This window comes from Charadrius vociferus, unplaced genomic scaffold, assembly GCF_000708025.1.
Source record: "Charadrius vociferus isolate BGI_N301 unplaced genomic scaffold, ASM70802v2 scaffold199, whole genome shotgun sequence".
NCBI classification, from domain to species: Eukaryota; Metazoa; Chordata; class Aves; order Charadriiformes; family Charadriidae; genus Charadrius; species Charadrius vociferus.
The window spans coordinates 1,504,144-1,524,398 of NW_009650091.1; the positions used below are offsets into that span (position 1 = coordinate 1,504,144).

A 20,255-nucleotide genomic window follows, 5' to 3' on the forward strand; every position below is an offset into this window, starting at 1 on the left:
CGGCGACCGCCGCCGCCTCCTCCTCGCGGCACCCCGCGAAACGATAAAGCCCCTTTCCGGGGCTGCGCTTCTGTGGGGATGAGCCCGATGGGCCTCACCCTGGCCACCACGAACACACGGACAAGTTTGCTCCTTGGCAAGTTCCTGGGCTACCTACTCCAGTCAGCGTTTTGCCAGAAAACTCCAGTCTTTATGGAATGCGATGCCCCTCACCTGCCTCACGCCAAGGGAATTTTAAACTTTAGATGCCTTTTCCAGTTAGCCAGAGGCCCCATCCTTCACCGAATCTAGCCAAATTTTTTTTGCGGGGAAAAAAGTTACATTGCTTTCTTACTTCAAAAATATCATCACCACCATTTTTTAGGGTTGTGTCGTCTCCCACCTGAAGCACCACCTGCTCTACTAACACCAGAGCCTTCCCCGCCAGGCCCCTGGCACGCTGTGGCCCAACAGAAGCAGCAGTCAGTCGCAACAACATGTTCTCCAAGCTTCCCGGCCGAGCCCCCGTGCTGCTCGTCCCCAGGGTCACACCAAAGCTGCGTGCGAAGAGCAGCTGTGCCAATTAAAGCAAAGCACATCCTACACAGGTATCATAGGTAGGAAGTCCTTCGTTAACACCACAGACACCCGGCCAGGCCTATATTGTTAAACCGTTATTAGGAAGATGGAGCAACCACCCACTGCCCAAAGAGACTTCCCTGTACACAACAGCTCCACGGCTCTGTTAGAACAAGGTGAAGGGCACCAGCTGCATCCATCTGACAAAAAGGAATCTCTCTCCCCCTCTCAAGTTTGAGCAGTCGTAGGATCTAGATCACAAGCAAGAACTGAGAGGCGTTTTTCCCCAGCACAGAAATCACAGAATAGCATCCAGCACGAATCACCTCCAACCGGTAACTTCAGAACCTCAAACTTTTGACAGATCACACTCTTACTACGACTCTCAAGGCTTTTTAGGAATACAGTTTAATGACCATATTTATATACACAAATAAAAATTCAGGCATTCTGTAGTCTTCGCTCATCTATTCCTGGCTGTAAGGCACTAAATTTGTTCATCTCACCGGATGATAAACAGCACCCTGCAAGGGAGATCGTTCATTCTCACGTTCAAGACACAATATCTAAAGGTAGCTCTGTGCTCAAGTTTTGCCAGCTGAGCTCTTTCCAGCCAGAGGCATGGACAAAAAAGGCACTCTCCAGCCAGCTGTGACGGCAAAAAGCTCTCATGCAGATACAGCTCTGCCAACAGCAGAGTGCTCCTGTCAGCTTATGTTATTCAGAGAGGTGGAATAGCAGCGTGAACAAGAATTCCTTCTGTCAGCGGATTTCCACTAGGGGACTCTGCTGTATTCTCCAGCACAAATTTTGCTAGTGGAGACAAGCCCAAGGACAAGTAAAGGCATTTTAAGTAAGCACACACTTCAACATGCAGTAAAACTTCATTAAAACATCCTGAAATTGAAGAGGAAACCTCTAGCAGCACTGAAGTTTACCAACACCATAGATTCAGCTTACATACAAGTATTGAAATAACTGTGTACTCACATCGCTTTGTCCTGCACACCTACTGGTGCTAAAACTCATAATTTACCCACACTTCTCTGCAATAGAACACCTTAAGAATAGTTTGTCAGATTAGATCCAGATCAAAAGGTGCACCGAGACACTAAACACCTCTGAAGATCCAGACCTGTGTCAACAGGAGTTCACAGTGAGATGCTTTGGAAAAGATGCATTCGTAGCTTGCTGCCTTCCTGTTTGCCAATTAATTCAGTGCGGACTGTTTACTGTTTGCAACTTCCAGTCACAAACTGAAGCATTTGATTCATATCCAAGCTGTTCTCTCTACCCCTTATGGGTAGAATGCAGTTTTGCCTAAGATATGTGGACTCCTTGAATAAGCACATTCAAGTGATCTGCGTGTGTAATTTTTGACTAACACCATGTGTCCGAAATTAATAAGAGTATAAAACGCCAATGCTGTTTTTTAAGCGCCATTTATTTACTACTGCAAGCACAGACTTAGCAGAGTGTTTGCCAATTCACATCAAATGGACTCGAACAGCTGCACACATTATTCTGATTCTTCACTCTCTCTGATCGCACACAGAGAGAGTATCCCCGAATGCCCACGGGATTTCAGCCAGCTGAATAAAGGCCAAGCCTATGCACTTTCAAGATTATAATGTAAGCAACTACAATAAATGTATGAAGTTATCATTCTGACCGGTGCCCAACTTATTTATGCAAGTACAGTATTAAAGCATAACACCATCTTTAAGGGGGAATGTGATTTTCCCCAGAAGTTTTGCAGTTCCATCTGTTTAAACCATACGATTTCCAGTATTTTATGCTGAACGCTAATTGATTCGCCATGCCAATAAAATCTTACTGTTTCAGGGAAAAAAAAGACAGTCAATAGGGGGGGGAAAAAGTAAACATGCACTTAACTTTTTAATCTCTTTTAAAGCCTCCTTTCTAGGCAGAAGTCTAACAAAGAGGGATAAAAAAAAAATCTACTCAGAGTGGTGGGTGGCCCAATGAGACAAGAAATATTTACTGTAATATAAAAGGACCACATGAAAGTGCAGATTAACTTACGTTTCTCTGGCATGAAAAAAAATAGAAAAAATATATAGAAACATATCCATGAACAGCATCATTCTTTGTCAGACAGAAACATATTTATTAGCCTATCTTTTTTATCTTTTTTTTTTTTTTTTAACTGTTAAGAGTGTACAGAGATTAAGCTTTATTGTAATTTTTTAAACCACAAGCTCAGCTGCCAAGACAGCCAGGTAGACCTACATGTTCAAATGTTACATCTACCAACTGCCAGGCAAAAAAAGAAAAAAAAGGCAACATGTTCTAATATGCAGGAAAACTACCACTCAAAGCTATGCATATGACACACAGGAATGTACTAAACGCAAGTTTTAAGTTATTTCAAGAAAATAACAAGTAATCCCATTTTTAGCTGACAGCACTTCCACCCCTGTGCCCATCAGGTCTTTGGTATATAAGGAACTTGGCCAACAGGAACATCCAAGTGAATTGTATCTCCCTACTTGTACAAACACAGGAGTAAAGCATCTATCAACTCTTGTTGAGGGATGTGGACAACTTTGTTCACATTAAGGGAAATAAGCTTCACTACTACTTCACTACTTAGTCACATCCAGCTTCTGGATGTGATTAATTGCATGCAAGACAGCAGATGTAGAAATTCAAAATATGAAAAACTGGAAGGTTTCAGCAGAGTTGCCAAAGTGGATGGGAGTGGGATCATCAAATGCCTTAAGCATGTTCTTGAACGGTCTTCAAAACTAATACAGCATTCAGTGGCTTCAGAGTAATTGTCAGCCTCCTCTCCGATACTCTCCTATGCAAAGTTGCCTTTCCCACAGTTCTGACAAATATGTTGAAAACACTGTCTGGTAATAGACTGTGGTTTCTCTTAGACAACTATTTCACAAGGTTTGTAACTTGAAATGCTAAAAGTATAATCTTCCAATGGTACCTTTTTCCTTCAATGACAGCAGATGAAGCAGAAAGAAAAAAACCCACATATTTAATTACTTTTAGCCACAGAGGATTCCAGTTGTATTCCAGTATGACAAACCTTCCCTGGGAAAAGGCAATTATCAGAAAGCAGCTACTTATTCTTACAGAGGTGGTTTGTTTGACTTCATTTAAGTAAGTAGTCGAGAGTAGACAGCAATCTATTTGAGGGTAGTATATTTTCTCATGTCGGCTGCAAATAAGTGATAACAGAGGAACAATACGGAAATGCCAACCAAGCTAAAAATCTTCATGTAACTTCAGAAGTCCAGGCATACCCTGTCCCAAGTGCCAAAACAGCCTACGAATTTTAAAAAGTTACAGAAAAGTCAGCTTTGCCCAGGATGGCTAAGAAATTCACATCTAATAATTACAGACCTGGTTGCTGCCCTCAACAGCAGGCTATCAAACTGTTGATAATTATTACTACGTTGCAGAGGGTAACAATACAAAGAAACATTTTTAACAGTTAGATTCCAGAAACACACAAGAAAATGCAGCAGTCTCCCTTATCAGCACATCAACATAATCATTACCATCCATTGTGGATTCCCCAGTAGAAAACTGCAAAAGTTAACTGCAAAATAACAACAAAGTGTCCCTGAAGGAACCAGGGAAATACTGAGGAAAGGGGCCCGTGACCATGCCAAGCTTATCTTCTCAACTACACTGTATGAAGTTTAACAATATCAAAGCCACAAGTGTGTCACAATCTGCACCTTCAAGTGGACTCAGGATCCTGGTGTCATTGTTCATATGGCAATTAGTGATTGCACACAGAAAACCAAATGCATTCTCAGGATTTGATACTGTCTTTGACAAACAGAAAAGGAGTTATTCAAAATAGCAAGCGTCTACATTCCAGCATTATTACTTGTGAATGTGGAAAAAGAAAACTTGGCTATCTCAAACAAACAAACAAACCAACCCCCAAATCAAACAACTTCCCTGCCTTATAATGAAAATCCTTAATTTCAGGGCAGGTATTTGCATAGCACATTACAAGATTTTACAAAATTGACAGTATTTGAGAAACTGTGCCACCATCGAGCAATTTCTCTGTTCAAGACCTAGCATTTACAATATCCTAAGACTTCTCTGATAACAACAAATGTCTATTCTATAAGCCCACTGCATCGTTGTAACAACTAAATGTCCTGCCCAAACACATACGGTTTTACTGTGTAGCTGACAAGAAATTCTAGGATCAATCTCCCTTTTAATATGCAGATCACCTTCAAAAATTACTACTTTCAAGTCTGTCACTAAATTTTTGATCAATAAAGACCACTAACTGCGCGCTCATATCATGATGGTTTTGGCATGCCATATTGCATTCTAATTTCAAGATACAAACCACAAATTTTTTTTGCCTTAGAATAGTAAAATGCTGTGGCGGAGTCTTCACAGTAACATCCTACAATTTCTCACTCCCAGTTGCAACTGGAGTTGGGAGTTTAGAGGAGAGCGCATCTGTACATCTGAAGTCCAACCCGTAATGCCTCACACTAGCAAGCCATTCAATTAGCCTTGCGTCAGCCTCAGAAAATAAAAATTATGCCCAAAATATGTAGTTAAATTAGGCTTTATTACAAAATACTCAGTCTTGCAGTGTTCTTTCAATATGAATGGAGCACTGAATGCAGCAAGGCAGAAACCTGAAATCTAGAAAGAACTGGATACCACCACCAGACTGTTACTGTTATATAAAAATATTATCATCCACAGAGCAGCTGCACAGCTCTTTCCATTAATTTCTCAGAAAAGGAAAAACCAAAGATGACCTGAAACTTAAGTTGCAGTTGAATTTTGGTTCTGAATTAAGAACATTACTGAGAACAGATGTATATGCCCTTGGCGTAACTGCTCCAAGTGCTATACAATAGCACGTGCAGTGGGAGTGGGATCATTTTGTTTCACCATCATCAATATTTAACTAGCAAAAATGCAATGGATTTCTTGGCAGAGTGAGAACTCACACTGACGTAGCAGTAGCATGGTGTCAAAAATAAAATGAGCTCACATTCAAAGGGTAAATTCTTAACCCATTAATGTGTTAGACACATCTAATTCTTGCAGTAGAGCAAGCACTGCAGGCAAAGTTTTATCTTGCTTTTATCTAGCTAATGGGCTTCATCTTAGGTCTTTGATGAAGGCTGTACCAACTCAAGCCCAGAGTTTAATCAAGTTGTTAGAATGTCCAAACTCTTGTTCGTAGTCAGCACACTCTTCTAAGACAAACTGCTCTCCACTTTCAAAATTCTCATCAAGCTGTCAGTGTAAGGAAATGAACTTCCATCAATAGGGTATGTCAGCACTACCAAAACGTACACCAGATGTTCGTGTTAACTCTTTTTTTGTAAGTGTCAGTTTAATCAAATGACGTCTGGACAGAATGAATGATAAGATTGTTTTGTTTACCCCTTACATACACATGCTATAATCAAAGGTAAGATTCTAACCAGATCTAATACTGACTGCTTAGTATATGCTATTTAACAACTGATGAAAACTTATCTGGGATAAACAAAAGAGTTCACAGGCTGAAATTTCCATAAAAGAAGTCAGAGGGAAGCAGTTTTAATCATAATGAAAGAAGGGATACAGAGGCAGAAAGAAGCACAGGTAATAACTAAAGACTTTACAGAGTAACACAAAGCTGGTTCCCACGGTGATAACAGCGTAAACAGTAACCTGAAATTTCCTCTGTAAAAGAAGATTTGCCTTAAAGTATGTATTTTATTCATACATTTGTTTAAATTAGGGGAGGAGTTAAACCTAAACTCACTGTTTATTGAACCTCCTCCCTCCTTAAGGATGGCTATTGATTTACATGATAGTGTACTTCCTGGTGGAGAAAAAAAAAAATAGGTATTATAGACAAACGTACCACCATTGTTGTCTTTATAGGTCAATATTTTTCCATCAGATCATAATCCTGGAGGGGCTCATTTTCAGATCCCCATTTTTTCATGCAGATCTTCTACCCCCCCGTGGCAATAACATTTTTAGAATCAAACAGACTTTCAACTTGCACCACAGGGAGGATTTTTGATGGACTATCGAATTAAAAAAAAATGTGGTAGCAGTTCACAAGTCGAATGATATATCAACTTCTAGAAAGCAGTAGTTTTATTTCCTCTTTAAGATTAAAGTTGTGAGAAAAAAAATCCCAAACCTGTACTTGCTGCTTTGATGATTAATTAAAAAACAAGGAGAAAAATACTATTGATAGGAGAAGTTTGATTCACTGAATAAATTAAATCAGGGTTTATCGTCAGTATGATTTTGGTATACCTCTCAAAGGGATCAAGCTTTACTGTACTTGCAGCAACATTTGCCTAATAGCTGCCTACTGTTCGACAAAATTTGTAAACATCAAACAACACTGGCTTTGCAAATTCATCGTAAGTGAGGTAACGCGGAAGAGAAGCAGTACCTTTTCAGGTATAAGATCAGTCTGAAAGGAGTTCAGAAAGTACTAACCAATTTTAATGACAATGTTCCAGATAATGCTGTTTTAAAAATGCCAAGTTATCCTACTTAAGCACTCACCGAATACCTTATTTGACTAAAAGACAAAAGGCATCATCCATGTATAAGATCTGCAGATCATGAATTCAGCACTGCGCATATGGTAAAGCCAAAGATTAGTTTACCCCATTAACACACCTACGCAACCACATTATAGGTTCTGTGTCGTGACAAACAGAACTACAGCAACTGTTAATTTCAGACTGACTGTTTCTTTAGAGACAGCAGCTTCTGCTGTTATGTAAACTACAAAAGTTTTGCTGAATAAATCGAGAATTGAAGGGCTAATTACTTTAAGGACAGATAACCACTCAGGAAATGGAAGCCAACAAAATGTAGATATTATTTAAAAAATTGTTAAGAAGGATGTACTGTTTATGACACAAACATTTTCACTGTTGCAGTAAACAAAATTTTGAGACTGTAACTCAGTCCCCAGTAGTCTAAAAGTACCGCTCCTGAGAACGATGTCATACACGTAGGAAAAGAAATTTAAACACCATGTCAATCTAAAGATTATACTGTCCCTTTCAAACATTACAAAAGGCACTCACAACTTCCACTGAGTGTGTCATACGGTCACCTGAAAAGATCAAAATTCCTGCATTTTGTTTTTTTCCCAGAAAACTCCTTTGTCAAGATTTTTTTCTATTCCAAGCAGAAAGGCAGTTTTTTCTGGAATAGGACACCCCCCCACCCCACCTCCCAAAAAAAAAGGCAACTTGAACCATTAAGTCTTTCTTGTTTGTTAACTTTTGGGTTTTACTTTTATAGTTAATGGATTAATTTTATAGTTAAAGGATTAATTATAATCAATGATCCTCAATTAATGAATCGAGATAGATTAGCAGGAAACAGGCTGGAAGGAGTCTAACAGAAACAACCCCCCATACTCCAGTAGAATTAACTAAAGATTCATCAGTATTTATAGATATGGCTATTTACAATGATTATATAGTATATTTTATTTGAATTGTGATTTCATAACTGTGAGAAGTCTTCTAATACAAAACATTACGGGTCCCAATTCTGCCCTTGGATCAGCACTGACAGTCCTCACAGCCTCAAACCTAATCACAGAATAGCAAACCACAAACAGAACCATTCAACGCACAGGACAAATCATCTCTTTAATGTCCTAAGTAAATTTTACCACTTCAGCTACCCCACTAGATTTATCACAAGGGGTACTGATCCCTATCTCTGAAGGCTAGAATAATGCTACATTTTACTACATTATGCAGCTTTAGCTTAACTGCAAAGTAGAGCCAGGCTCTTGGAATATATATGTTGTAACATTGTAAAGCACAAATCAGTAGTCACTGGAATTGCCAATGGACTGTCACAAGAAGGGGAAAAAAAAAAAGATCAGGTCCATGGCCAAGAGTAGAGATACTGGCAACTGGGTGTGTATTATGTTATGTGGATAAGTATAACTTCAAATATTGCCAAGACTTCTTTAAGACAGGTTTTTAGTATTTACCATGCTGTCTATAGAGTCTAGAAGCACAAAAGCTCTACTCATTCTTGGTGTAACTGCTACACATTTATCAAATGTGATATTTTTTTTTGGTAGTAATTAATTCTAACATTTATGAAGTAGAATCAGTTGAGACTAATTTAGCGACAATGGATTTTTCTTCCAAGATGCACAGAAATGAAACTGTTGCGCCTATCTAAATTAGTATCATTAGTATAATAAAGGCATGTACTTCAGAAAATCAGCACCTTAAAATGCTCTTTAAATAAACATTATTATACCTTGTTTACTTGTTTCTGCCTTAGCCTGCTTTCTCATTAACATTTACTATGGCACCTCTTACCACCTCTCCAACATTAAATTACTTCCTACCCACAGCCCAGTACCTCTTCCCTGCCCCTACAAAAATAAAAATAAATAAAAAAAACCATGCTCACATTCACCCTCCTGCAACTGATTGCTAATAATGGTGCATTACCAAAATTAATGTTTCTTGGAGCCTTTATACTTTCTCTCCACTCTTTTTACCTCTCTGTATGAGCAACGAATTCAGAAAGATTCTTGGCTGTATCACAACATGTCGGTCAAAATACATGCCCCACAAGACTGCCTCCCTCAGAACCGTCCAAACCAACCACTTCTTTCATCAACACTACATATGAGTTCTGTGCAAGAACCGTTACTCGCGGTGATGTATAATTGCACCACGATAACTGCATTGGATTAATGATGTATATACTATACAAATGATAAAGAAAAGTTGGAGTATGGGAACACGTGTGCAAGGGGAGATTAGCTCTCTCCCCAAAGGCCTTTTGGAATAACAAACGATAATATTTATTAATAGTTTTTAAAATCTTCATTAGATTTTAATTTCTCCTCTATACTACTGTATATTGGCTTTCTAGTGCACATAATCTTTAATTTTTTATCAAAACTATTAAAACAAAGTTTTAATAAAATATTAAAATTGGTTCAAATACTTATGTTATTATACTAAATTTTTAAGGACACATTAACAAAGTTATTGTGAAATTAAAAAAAACACCATGAAAAAACCCACCAAATTATCTGCAGTCAAGACATATCCCTTAACATCTCCAGTCACAACCTCACCAAATTATCATATCAACTGCCCCATAAATTTTAAGGCTGTACTTTCAAATATCAAGACTTGGAAGCAGCCGCGTCTCTTTCTTTGAACAGTGACTTAAGTAAAAATAAATTAAAAAAAAAAAAAAAAGATTCCTACAGAAGAGCTACAAGTTTTTAGTTGTCATTTCCACCAACTTATTGTGGGTAGAAAATGATACTTGAAAAACATAGAGTTCATTTGCAGTAGCTGTTTATCCCAAAAGAACTGTTCTGTTAGCCATATCAGAATATCAGAATCCTACAAGAAACACCATATTTAATGTTTTAGAAACAACACTTCTGAATGCAAAAGTATAAGCTCTTAAAGGTTTTCCAATACAAGTTTAATTTATAAAATTCAGCTTCTTTGGAAGAACACCCTCACTTCTCACTCACTTTAACCTTAAAAATTTTATTACCATAGTCAAAAAAACAACATAAATCCTTTTTTTACATTAATTTCTTTAACTTGTAATTAGCATATTTAATTCAAAACACATTTGAGTAAACTGGAGTTGCAAGTATTCTCCCAAAACCTGAACCATTAGTTCATGCACATCTTATGAAGTTGATCATATGTGATTTTTGATGCAGTGCTACAGGAGATTAACATCCAGATTCAGAAAGACGCATGAGCTACTGCATCCACTGTTTAGGGAGAAATTTGAACTGACACCTACCTAATCTGATGGGAACGCATATATATTTACTGGGCTGCAAAGTTAAGCAGCTGAGAGAAGAGCCCCTCAGCTTTGTTTCGCTCCCCTGACATTGTGAATTCAAACTCCAACTCTAAATTAGGCAGCCCAAGGAGAGGAACGTACGCTATCCATGTTCTACTCACGTGGTCTCACCAGTTCAGTATGGAGTGCCCGAGAGGACCTGTCCTCCCTTTGGTTGCAATTCTATGTACTCCCTACCCCAGCACTCATCAGGCCCTTGGCTGAGCCACGTCAGCGTGCTAATCCAGCAGAAAGTTAACGCAACAAAAATAGAGAACGGTTGAGGCTTTCCCTGCTATTTTTTTCTTGCAAAATTAGCATACTGAAATGGCTAAAAAAGGTTCAACAAGTATGAGAAATAGCACAAGAAAGCAAGTGGGACGGACAACAGGAACTGCAGCGCAGCAGCAGCCTGGGAGTCGGATGTAATTAGGCTCCCATAGAGGCCTAACTTTTGTTTCTTCAGAAAGTTTAAATAGCCTTTGGTCCCCCTCAGAAAGTTCAAAGCTCCCGATTGTGTTCTTCAGACACAGGTGTACAGAAAGATACACGCTTATTGCTAAAGAGGTCAGCTGTTTTGATGTCAAAGCTCTACTCCTTTCTTCATTCATAAGTCATTATTCTACCTTATAGCTGAGTTAATTTCAAACTATTAGGCTTTTTGCCCATAAAAGGACAGTCCAATTCCATCGCCCCCAGACACAGGCTCCTGACACTAAACCAGCAATAACACCGCTCTTGGACCAAGAAGCAAGGGACAGAGGATAGAGCTCATGGGGTAGGGGAAGATTTGGAAGATAGGGTAAATAGAGCCGCACAGCCCATGTTGCCAGCTGCCCTGCAGTTATCTGGCTCAGACACACTGTGAAACTAAATTCTAACCAGCTTCCTGGCTCAGCCGATTTTTAGAAACTCCAAGTTTAGTTGTCTGGTTAACCTCCTGCATAAGTAATTAACAAAGATATAAACGAAGACCTGCCCAGTTATGAGGGTACACGGTGTTAGAATGCAGCGCCCTGAACCTAAGGGGACATTTTTACTTGCCAAGCCCCAATCCTGTCACCACTGAACCTAAGTAAAACTAAGTTTAGAGTGAAGAGATGTGAACCCAGGTCAGGATCTCCATCCTGTGGGTAAATAAAAAGTCACATTCCTCAGGACCTTCTAAAAGTAAGAAAATCTCACAGAAAAAAAAAAATATTATAAGTCGTCTACCTGTTTCCACAGTTTCAGTCTCAATTTCTTGTTCCTCTGCTACATCTTGCATCAGGTAAGTCTCGTCATCATAAACCAGCACCTGAGCAGCGTAACCCTGTTCTAGTCTGGCGCTAGGAACTGGCTCCACAATCACTGCTGGGAATTCAGAGACTGGCTCATTTTCCTACAGAAAGGAAAAAAAAAAACAAAAACAAAACAAAAAAAACCACACTCTCAATACTGCACTGTTGAAATCTACAGCAATATTTTCCTCTTATGCTCTTACATATTTTATGGAACAATGATAATAATTTTAAAGATTTTTAAAGGAAATTTTCTTCTAAAGCAAGAGATTAAAAAAAATAAAAGATAGCTTATCATCCACCAAAGGGACCTTCCTGAATCTCAAAGATATTCTCCTGGCTTTAGGCACTTAAAATTTAAAGCATCAGACAGCTTTAAAACATTGAAAAAGAGCAAGCTTTCTAATTAAGACATTCAGCTGTGGGAAGTATTTCTTCTCCCTCTGCTTCACAAAATGTAATCAACACTTTGTGTGTGTACTGCAACATACCTACATCTGACCTCTATTTTATGAACACTCATGTTTTGGATTAAGTACGTAAGCTATCACAAAAGAACTGGCTACTTCAAAGCCCATATGCCTATCTCTACTTATTTAAGGTTCAAAATGTCTGTAACAGCACATTTAATCTGTTGAAGTGTTGCAGAAGTGGAACCGTGCCAGATTTAATTTACTATGAGCTACAGTATAGTAGAGTATATTTATTATTTGTTGATAAGAATGCAAAAAACGAGCAAATACATCACCTTGGCTAACTCTTGAAAAAGGTCCTTGTATTGTTCTGCTCATCTCATTCTACACCTCAAGACACATTTGAGCTCTTTAAAGAGATGCCTAGTATAGAATTTAATTTTGTAAACCCAGTCTACAGTTGTACTGCAGACTTCAAGACTTACTGCTTTCATTTCTCTGTGACAATAAAACCTAATAAAAGATATTTGAAAAATGGGCTGTTCTCTTTATCCTCACCCAAGAATCTCTAACCCGATTCACTTGCTTTTGCAGGAAGTTTACAGTTAATTTTTCTTTCAAATTAAGGTTAAAAAGTGTAAAGTTTGTTAGTACATAAATGCACTTTATTTTTCTAACCTCTTGACTTTTTATTCCATTGCTGTCAAACTCCAGGTCAGGGCCTCCAGTGTCAATCACTGCTGATGTCATGGCGCATCCCCTGAAGTCACTTTGAGTGCTGTTGTCTATCCTGAAGACAGGAATGCTGACAACCAGAGGTTATCCAAGGCTTAAATTCACAATCCACTTCTGTTAAACAGCTAGGCAGAGGTGGCTGAAACACAAAATAATTTTAAGAAAGTTATTTGTATAGTTTATATTCAAAAGTCTTCCAACATTTATGAAAGCTATTGCATGCTACATCTCTACATCAAACGAGGTCATCAGTGAACACAACAGATGCATCAGAACGTGCTGATTTTGGTAAAGTTAACACTGAATATTGCCATGCAACACAAGTGTCACACTAACTTTTAATACTAAGGTAACAGAATTTCAGTTTAGTTCTTTACAATTTCACACAAGTCTAAAAACAAATAATATCTTCAGATATTTTTCCATTGGCCAAAATCATTTATTTCTCACTGAGGTCAAATATCAACTAGTTTTTTGAGACATACATACGTTTGAGTTAGTGCAGCTTATCTAAAGTTACTGTTTTCCTATTAAATTACGAGGCTATTTTAGTTACATTTGCTTCTTTGTTCTACTAGTTTCATAGTAACTTCATAAAGTTACAGTTTCACAACTAGTTGGATAAAGCTGTCAAACACACTGCCTCTTTCAAGCAATGCATAGATAATACACACCTCACAAATATATACCTAATTTCTAATCTACAGTTTTCTTTGAAATAAAAAGTATTGTGACACGTCCTCTTTCCCCCCCTCCCCCATAGAAAAAATTCTTAGGAGTTCCCCAAAAAAGTAGTTCCACGTCATAATGCTTTAATTTTGGCATACCACAGACTCACTGAAGTTACAAAGATATATATAACTTCCACCTTCGTGAATGTCTTCAAAACTAGATTAACAGCAGTACTTTGTTTCTAAACAACTGCTATTTATTTATTCTGAATAAATATTATTACTCATATCCTGTCTTTGGAAGAGACAAATAATCTATGTTCATAAACCTCGAGATGTGAGGAGCAGTTTACTACTTCAAGATGCAAACTAGGAAGTTTGGCTTCTTAGCTGTACAACAGAAAGCACATACTCCACGTGAGACATCAGAGCCCAATCTGATATCAATTACCCTTGCAAGTAACTTCACTGAGATCAATGCTTTATAACAGAAGCCAGAATTTAGCCCAGCATTTTTAATAAAATCCATCCATTTAGAAAGCTAGCACAACCACCAAGGTCTGCAAGAAAACAGGATCTCCCAACAGATACAGAAGAAAAACAATCTATAATTAATACTCCAATGGGTAAACTCAATAAGCCTGCTTTTCAAGAGCAGGCAGCCAGCTTAAACTAAATTAATCTCACACACATAGGGACAAGCTAGCTCCGATTCATGAAGAGTAACTGGGCTTCCTATGAGCATGGAAATCTTTATAGGCATAATAGCTTAGGCATACTAGTAAAAACTACAATTACTGATCTCCCCGACTGGATGTCAACTAAGCAAGAAAGTCAACACAAACGTACTATGCCAAAACTGTTTAAAAACTTTCATTTAACAAGGCATTAAGGATCCTTCAGCACACCATAAAAATATGCTCAGAAAGGCACCATTTATGTTACCATACCAACTTAGCACACAAAGTCAGTAGCCACAAAGTGGATGGCAGGTTACTACAAAAAACACACCAAAGAAACAACAACAGCAGCAACAAAAACCCACTGAACAACAACAATGAAAAAACCCAGCACAACAGAATAAGGTATTCATATTTTTCACCCTTACAAACAAAAAGGAGAATAAATTCTGATAGCAGCTTTCTAGGCAATTAATCCTCAACAAAACAAAACTACAGAACAGGAGATTATCTTCAATCACTGTCATAGTAGCAGCAGAATAAGCACAAGATATGTCTCAAAATAAAAGAAAAAAAATATATGCAACTTAGAAAAAAAAATAAGGCATTTTTTGTTTACATAGGCAGTCAGCTGGACATGAGAAAGCATGATGCATACCCAAAAATATTTCATTTTGTCACAGAAAAAGACAACACGGTAAATACTTTCTTTTCCATTGTTTCATTTGTAAAACTAGCACCACTTTTTGATTATCAACACTTTCCTTGACGAAAAAGAAAGCAAAGACCTCCTCTGCTCCCCAAACAAGATCGAAGCTGGAAAGACTTTAACCAGCATCCTTGCAGCCATATACACCTGTCACCCTCCAGGCTTTCAGCACAAAAAGTCTATCCTTACCTGGCTATCAATTACCACGTTATCTCAAAAGTCTTTAAATTCAGAAATAAGTAGGAAACCAGCTGTTTATGAATACACTAAAATTATCAATCATGAGGGAAAAAAAAAAAATAATCACTATTACCTTAAAAAGACTTCTTCCTCTTCTACAGTTTTCCATCTACATCCACACTAGAAATACTGCCAAGCAGTCATAACCCAAAAGAGAAGTCCAAAGAATGGAAATTATATTTTAGTTTGGAAGCACAGCCTCCAACCAAGTTCAAACATTAGCATTACTCCAACAACTGGGACTTGTATCTATGTAAGAACATACAGCCCTTTCTGTAGTACCTTTGCATAGTTTAAGCATGTCACAAACCTAATTTGGTTCTCATGCAGTATATTAATGCAAATAAACAATCACACACTAGACTGTGTGCAGTGTATATTCATATTTTATGTACAATAATCCCACACAGGTGGCCAAACAGCTGCCAAATTGTAGCAACTGAAAACAATATTGTGTACTAGATCAGGTTATGTCAAAACCCTGCTATTTCTGTCTCCTAGGTTACAAGAAGTTTAGATTACTTTTGTGCTGATTTATCTCTACATGAATTGCCAATTACCTATGGAAGTGAACACAGGGCAATGCAGGAACATAAATGATAATCCTTGTTTTCCAGTTGCAGCAGAAATTCATAGTAAGAACCTTACAGGGGAAAATACACAGAAGAATGAGTGAGATGCTAAATGTTAGCACTCGTTAAAAGGACAGTATCTTTACACTGATGCCACAGAACAGTCCAGGTGAGGAATAAATGAAAGATCCAGAGTCTTTATATAACAGGATTTGAACTTCATACTAAGAGTCTTGCTGTTCAGCAACCTTTTCAAAAACCTGACTGGGTGGGGAAGAAGGCAAGCCCACAGGCCAGCAAGTGGGAAGTTAAGAGTTTCACTTCAGTCTGGTTTAGAAGTTTTACGTTAAAACAAACTCACAAACACACCCCACACATCTAAGCGTATACCGGATTCCTGCAGAAGCACCCCTTTCTGAATGAGCCAGCTAAGTGTCTGCCCTCTTCCCTTTCCCTAAGCAGCATGTCCTTGTGGAACCCTTTTTGCTTCTCCCTCGATTTTCAGTAGAATAATGAATCTATTTCCCATCCTCTCCATAGCAAGTCACAACTGATCTGACTTCTGTAAAAGGAAAAGACTGCCCAGCCACTTTCAGAAATCAGTTCCAAAATTCACATTTCCCAAGGCTAACTGAGACAAAAAGGCCAGAAGACAATTGGACTCAGATTCTTCAGAGATGATTCCGGTTTGTAAGAAACCAGGTTATCTCTGGTGATACAATTAGCCAGCATAGAAGCTGGTTCAAAGTATGACTGATTTTGAATTACAAAACAACATGGTTTTTGAAAGGGGGGTGGAGGGATGGGGGGAAAAACACATACTACAAATTTAATTCCTCTCTGGACAAGTGCTTACGACACAGCAAAATATGGAAGAACATCAGAGGAAAAAAAAAATGAAAATATCTAACATTTCCAAAAGAGATGACCAAATCATTTTGTCACAAATCTGACATCCACTCCTGTTCTTCCTGGTCATGGAAAATGCAGAAACTAGTTCTGGAACATTTGGAATATCCCTTACAACAGGGAAAACAGCTTTACTGCATCATCCGTTATTTTTATACAGGTCTCATGGGAAAACAAAAATAAGTCTAGGTGTTCTCACACTCAAAAAAAACCCTCCAAAAAAAAAACCAACCAAATACAAAAATCTGAATCTTGAAGCCACACTCTTTGCCTCGACAGCAAGAAGTTTCTAACTGTACCACTACAACAGACACAACAAAGACTCAAAGTTTTTGATAGTTTTCACTGGTCAAGAAGATCAATTACAGCATGTACATCTTCAGAGGCTACAGGGCACTTGTCACAAAGGCTGCAAAATACCGAACAGTTTAATAACATATTTAATAGTACATTTATATGGTCTACATTATGTATCTGAGTGTCTGCCTACAAGAAATCCAAACGCTCCTCTTATGTTTCAGCAGCTACCAGAAGCTTAAAAACACTGCAAATCATAACAGTGATGAACACATAGCAGACCCACAAAAACAAAGTCAATCCCCCCGTGCACAACCACCTATCAAGTTAACAGTGAAGCAAACATGCAGCTGAACAGAATTAAAAATAATAATTGAAAAAACAGTGTGGAAAGGATGGCAGTGTGTCACCTCTACTAGGCCAGACTCAAACCAAAGTTATTTAGGACTAGCTTCAAAATATAACTCTAAATACAAATCTGCAAATAGTTTAATAATACACTTTTATTTAAACTGAAATAAATTTGAGAAAAAGATGCACACAGTCATACCCACACATGAAAACAAGACAAACACGCAGAAGACTGGGCAGCAGTGATCAGCGGCAGCTGCTCCCGCAGCACTCAGAAGAAACATAAGAGTACTTGGAACAATGTCCCCCTTTTATTCAGCTGGCATCCCAAATCCCGAGGAGAGATTTATGCGGATACCTACACAGATGCAACCGCAAGAGCAGGACTGCAGCCAGCAGTAGCATCACACACAACTTTTTTTCAAAAAGGCCTTCCTTTGGTTTAATCAAAAAGAAGTTAAGGAAACGGGCTTGAAAGTGAAATTAGTTATATGTACAGAAATAGACCAGCCAAGATCATTGCAGAATCCCAGTAACTCTAACAAGGCTTCCAAGGGTACAAAGGTGGTCTTTCATAGGCAGCACCTCAAATATACCAGTACATGTCACTATCACTCCAGTACATATAAACCATAGTGCACACTGTAAAAAGTTTTTTGTGTTGACTGAAAGTTCTTTTTAAAGACATTTTCCCAGATATTTTTTTACAGCTCTGGCTAACTGAGTCACGCTGACATTTGTAGAAGACATGCTGTATTAACTTTTTTTTTTGAAACCCAGAACAAGTCTAAAAAATGAAAAATTAAGTTACTGTAAAAGCTGAGAGTGAAGTAAAAATTAAACCTGTAAGTAGCTAAAGAATCAGGGAGTGAGCTCAAAAAGAGGATACAAAGTAAGTCTTTGCATCCACAACATCAGGGACACAAAACCGACAATCCATGCAATTTATAGTACCTTATAAATTACACCCATCACTAAAAGTTATTGAAAATGAAACAAAAATGAGGAACCACCAAAGCAAGTAGTCCTGGCCCCATCACGCTTCAGAAGTCTCCATACAACAAGGCAATAGTTTTATTGCTGAATGCACAGAAATTACCACACTGGATCAAATTAACGATGTACCAAATCCAGTAAGAAACTAGAGAAACTCCTTCCACACATATTTAATTTGATAATCTGACCATCCGAAGTTTGCGCTGAAACCTCAATAGCTAAAGCTGATGAGCCCCAAAACATATAAGCTTATAACCACTTAAAAACTATTAACGTTCTGCAAAAAGCTTTGTGGCTTCAGCAGGCTGCTTCTGGACCTTCCCGTGTTTCATCCTATTAGCAGGCTCTCTTCCCACTGCTCTCTATTTAAAGATCCCCTGAAACCTTCTCTTCCCTCTGACAGAAGTCTCCCTTACTTTGTACCAGCACTTCTGTTTCCACCGTGTCAATTGTTGGTCCTTAACATCCATTTCCACTCCCCAACAAGCCGGAGTAGGGAGCAATTATTCATCGTTTTACATAATAAAAGAGCAGAGACAGATGAAATTAAATGGTGAGGATGCGGGTTAAAAGAAAAAACCAAAAACACAGACAGAAAAGAAGGTAGTGCACACAAACTATGCAATTCATTTTCAGAGGATATTCTAGAGGTCAAAAGAGTAAATTATAAGATTTAAGTTAGACAGTTTTATGGAGGTAAAGGCCCTGAATGGCTTACATGACTGTTAAACACAAAGATGCACACACAGTCTGAAGCTTAGGGACCTTCTGAAGGAGATATTGCTGAAACCTGAGAGATGAAGAGTATGTAACTGAAGGTACCATACAAAATATCCATCCTGTTCCCAGAACCTTTCCTAAACCATCTGGTCCTGTCCACTATCAGAGACGGAGTGAGGGGAGAGGAAGGAAGAGGATCTTGGATCAGACCCATTACACACAGTTTTTTAGACTTTTATTTCTTTAAGATCCTTGAAATAAAGTTAAGTTTCGTGGTAATAGTCACTCTCCTGCATAATAGACAGCTTCATGACATCCCTTCTCAAACAATTATATGGGTTTTTCAGCATACCCTAATAAACATTTCTATAAAGTGATCCAAAACTCTTACATTCTCCAAGCTCTCCCCAAATCACCAGTGGTCACACTTCTGCCTCATTTCAAACTTATAGCAAAAATACCATTTCTACATTTTTTAGGGTATAGAAATATCTGAATTGCTTTGAAATTTTATTGTTAGTGTTGTTTTTATGAATCTCGAGGATTCTATATATATTCCTATATCCCTGGCCTGAACTTCATTCTATTCTATGTCTTGACTAACTAGGAAGCTACCAAAGTTCAATGCATATATACACTAATCAGAAAGCGCCAAAAAGCTTTATGATTAAATTGCAACAAAGGTGAATAATTATCAGCACAAGGAAGACAGACAACTTCAAAGCACGACGAGAGATGAATTCAGCGGATGGAGAACCCTCCTCACAAACTGAATATTCTTAAACTGACAGTTGGCTTTGCTAAAGAAGTTAAATGATTAAAAAAAAAAAAAAAAACAAGTCACAAGGAGTGTGACAGTGACTAGCCATAAGGGAGGGAACAACATGCAGCGTGAAGAACTGAATTATTTAGGGGGATGGGGGGGAAGATAGACACGAGAGAACACCCCCAAAAAGGTAACAGATCAACACGAACACCAGAGCTAACCCAAACATCTCACGGGGGCGGTAAGGTGTAATTAAAAATACGCCAGACTCGAGCTGTTTAGCCAGGCTACACCGGAGCAGGGCGACTACCAGGCCCGGCGGGGCTACCCCACCGCCCGCACGGCAGGACCGAGCTACGCATGACAGCCACCGGCCAGCCCGCCCGGGCTGCCATGTTCTCCCGACGCCCTGTGTAAACAAGGCGCTGCCCCCGCCGCTCTGCCCCGGCCCGGGAGGGGCAGCGAGGCCCGGGTCCTTTGTA

General features: G+C 38.5%; 1 protein-coding gene across 2 annotated transcripts in view; it reads right to left on the reverse strand.

Moving 5' to 3' along the window:
- The window catches only part of ELF2 (E74-like factor 2 (ets domain transcription factor)), a 30,852-nt gene extending 17,975 nt beyond the window's left edge, over positions 1 to 12,877 (reverse strand). For both annotated transcript variants that reach the window (XM_009892171.1, XM_009892170.1), the window contains exons 1-2: positions 12,806 to 12,877; positions 11,650 to 11,815 (exon numbers count right to left, since the gene is read on the reverse strand). In XM_009892171.1, the coding sequence (XP_009890473.1) occupies positions 11,650 to 11,815; positions 12,806 to 12,877 (238 nt within the window). The remainder of the gene's footprint in view (positions 1 to 11,649; positions 11,816 to 12,805) is intronic.
- Positions 12,878 to 20,255: the final 7,378 nt, after the last annotated feature.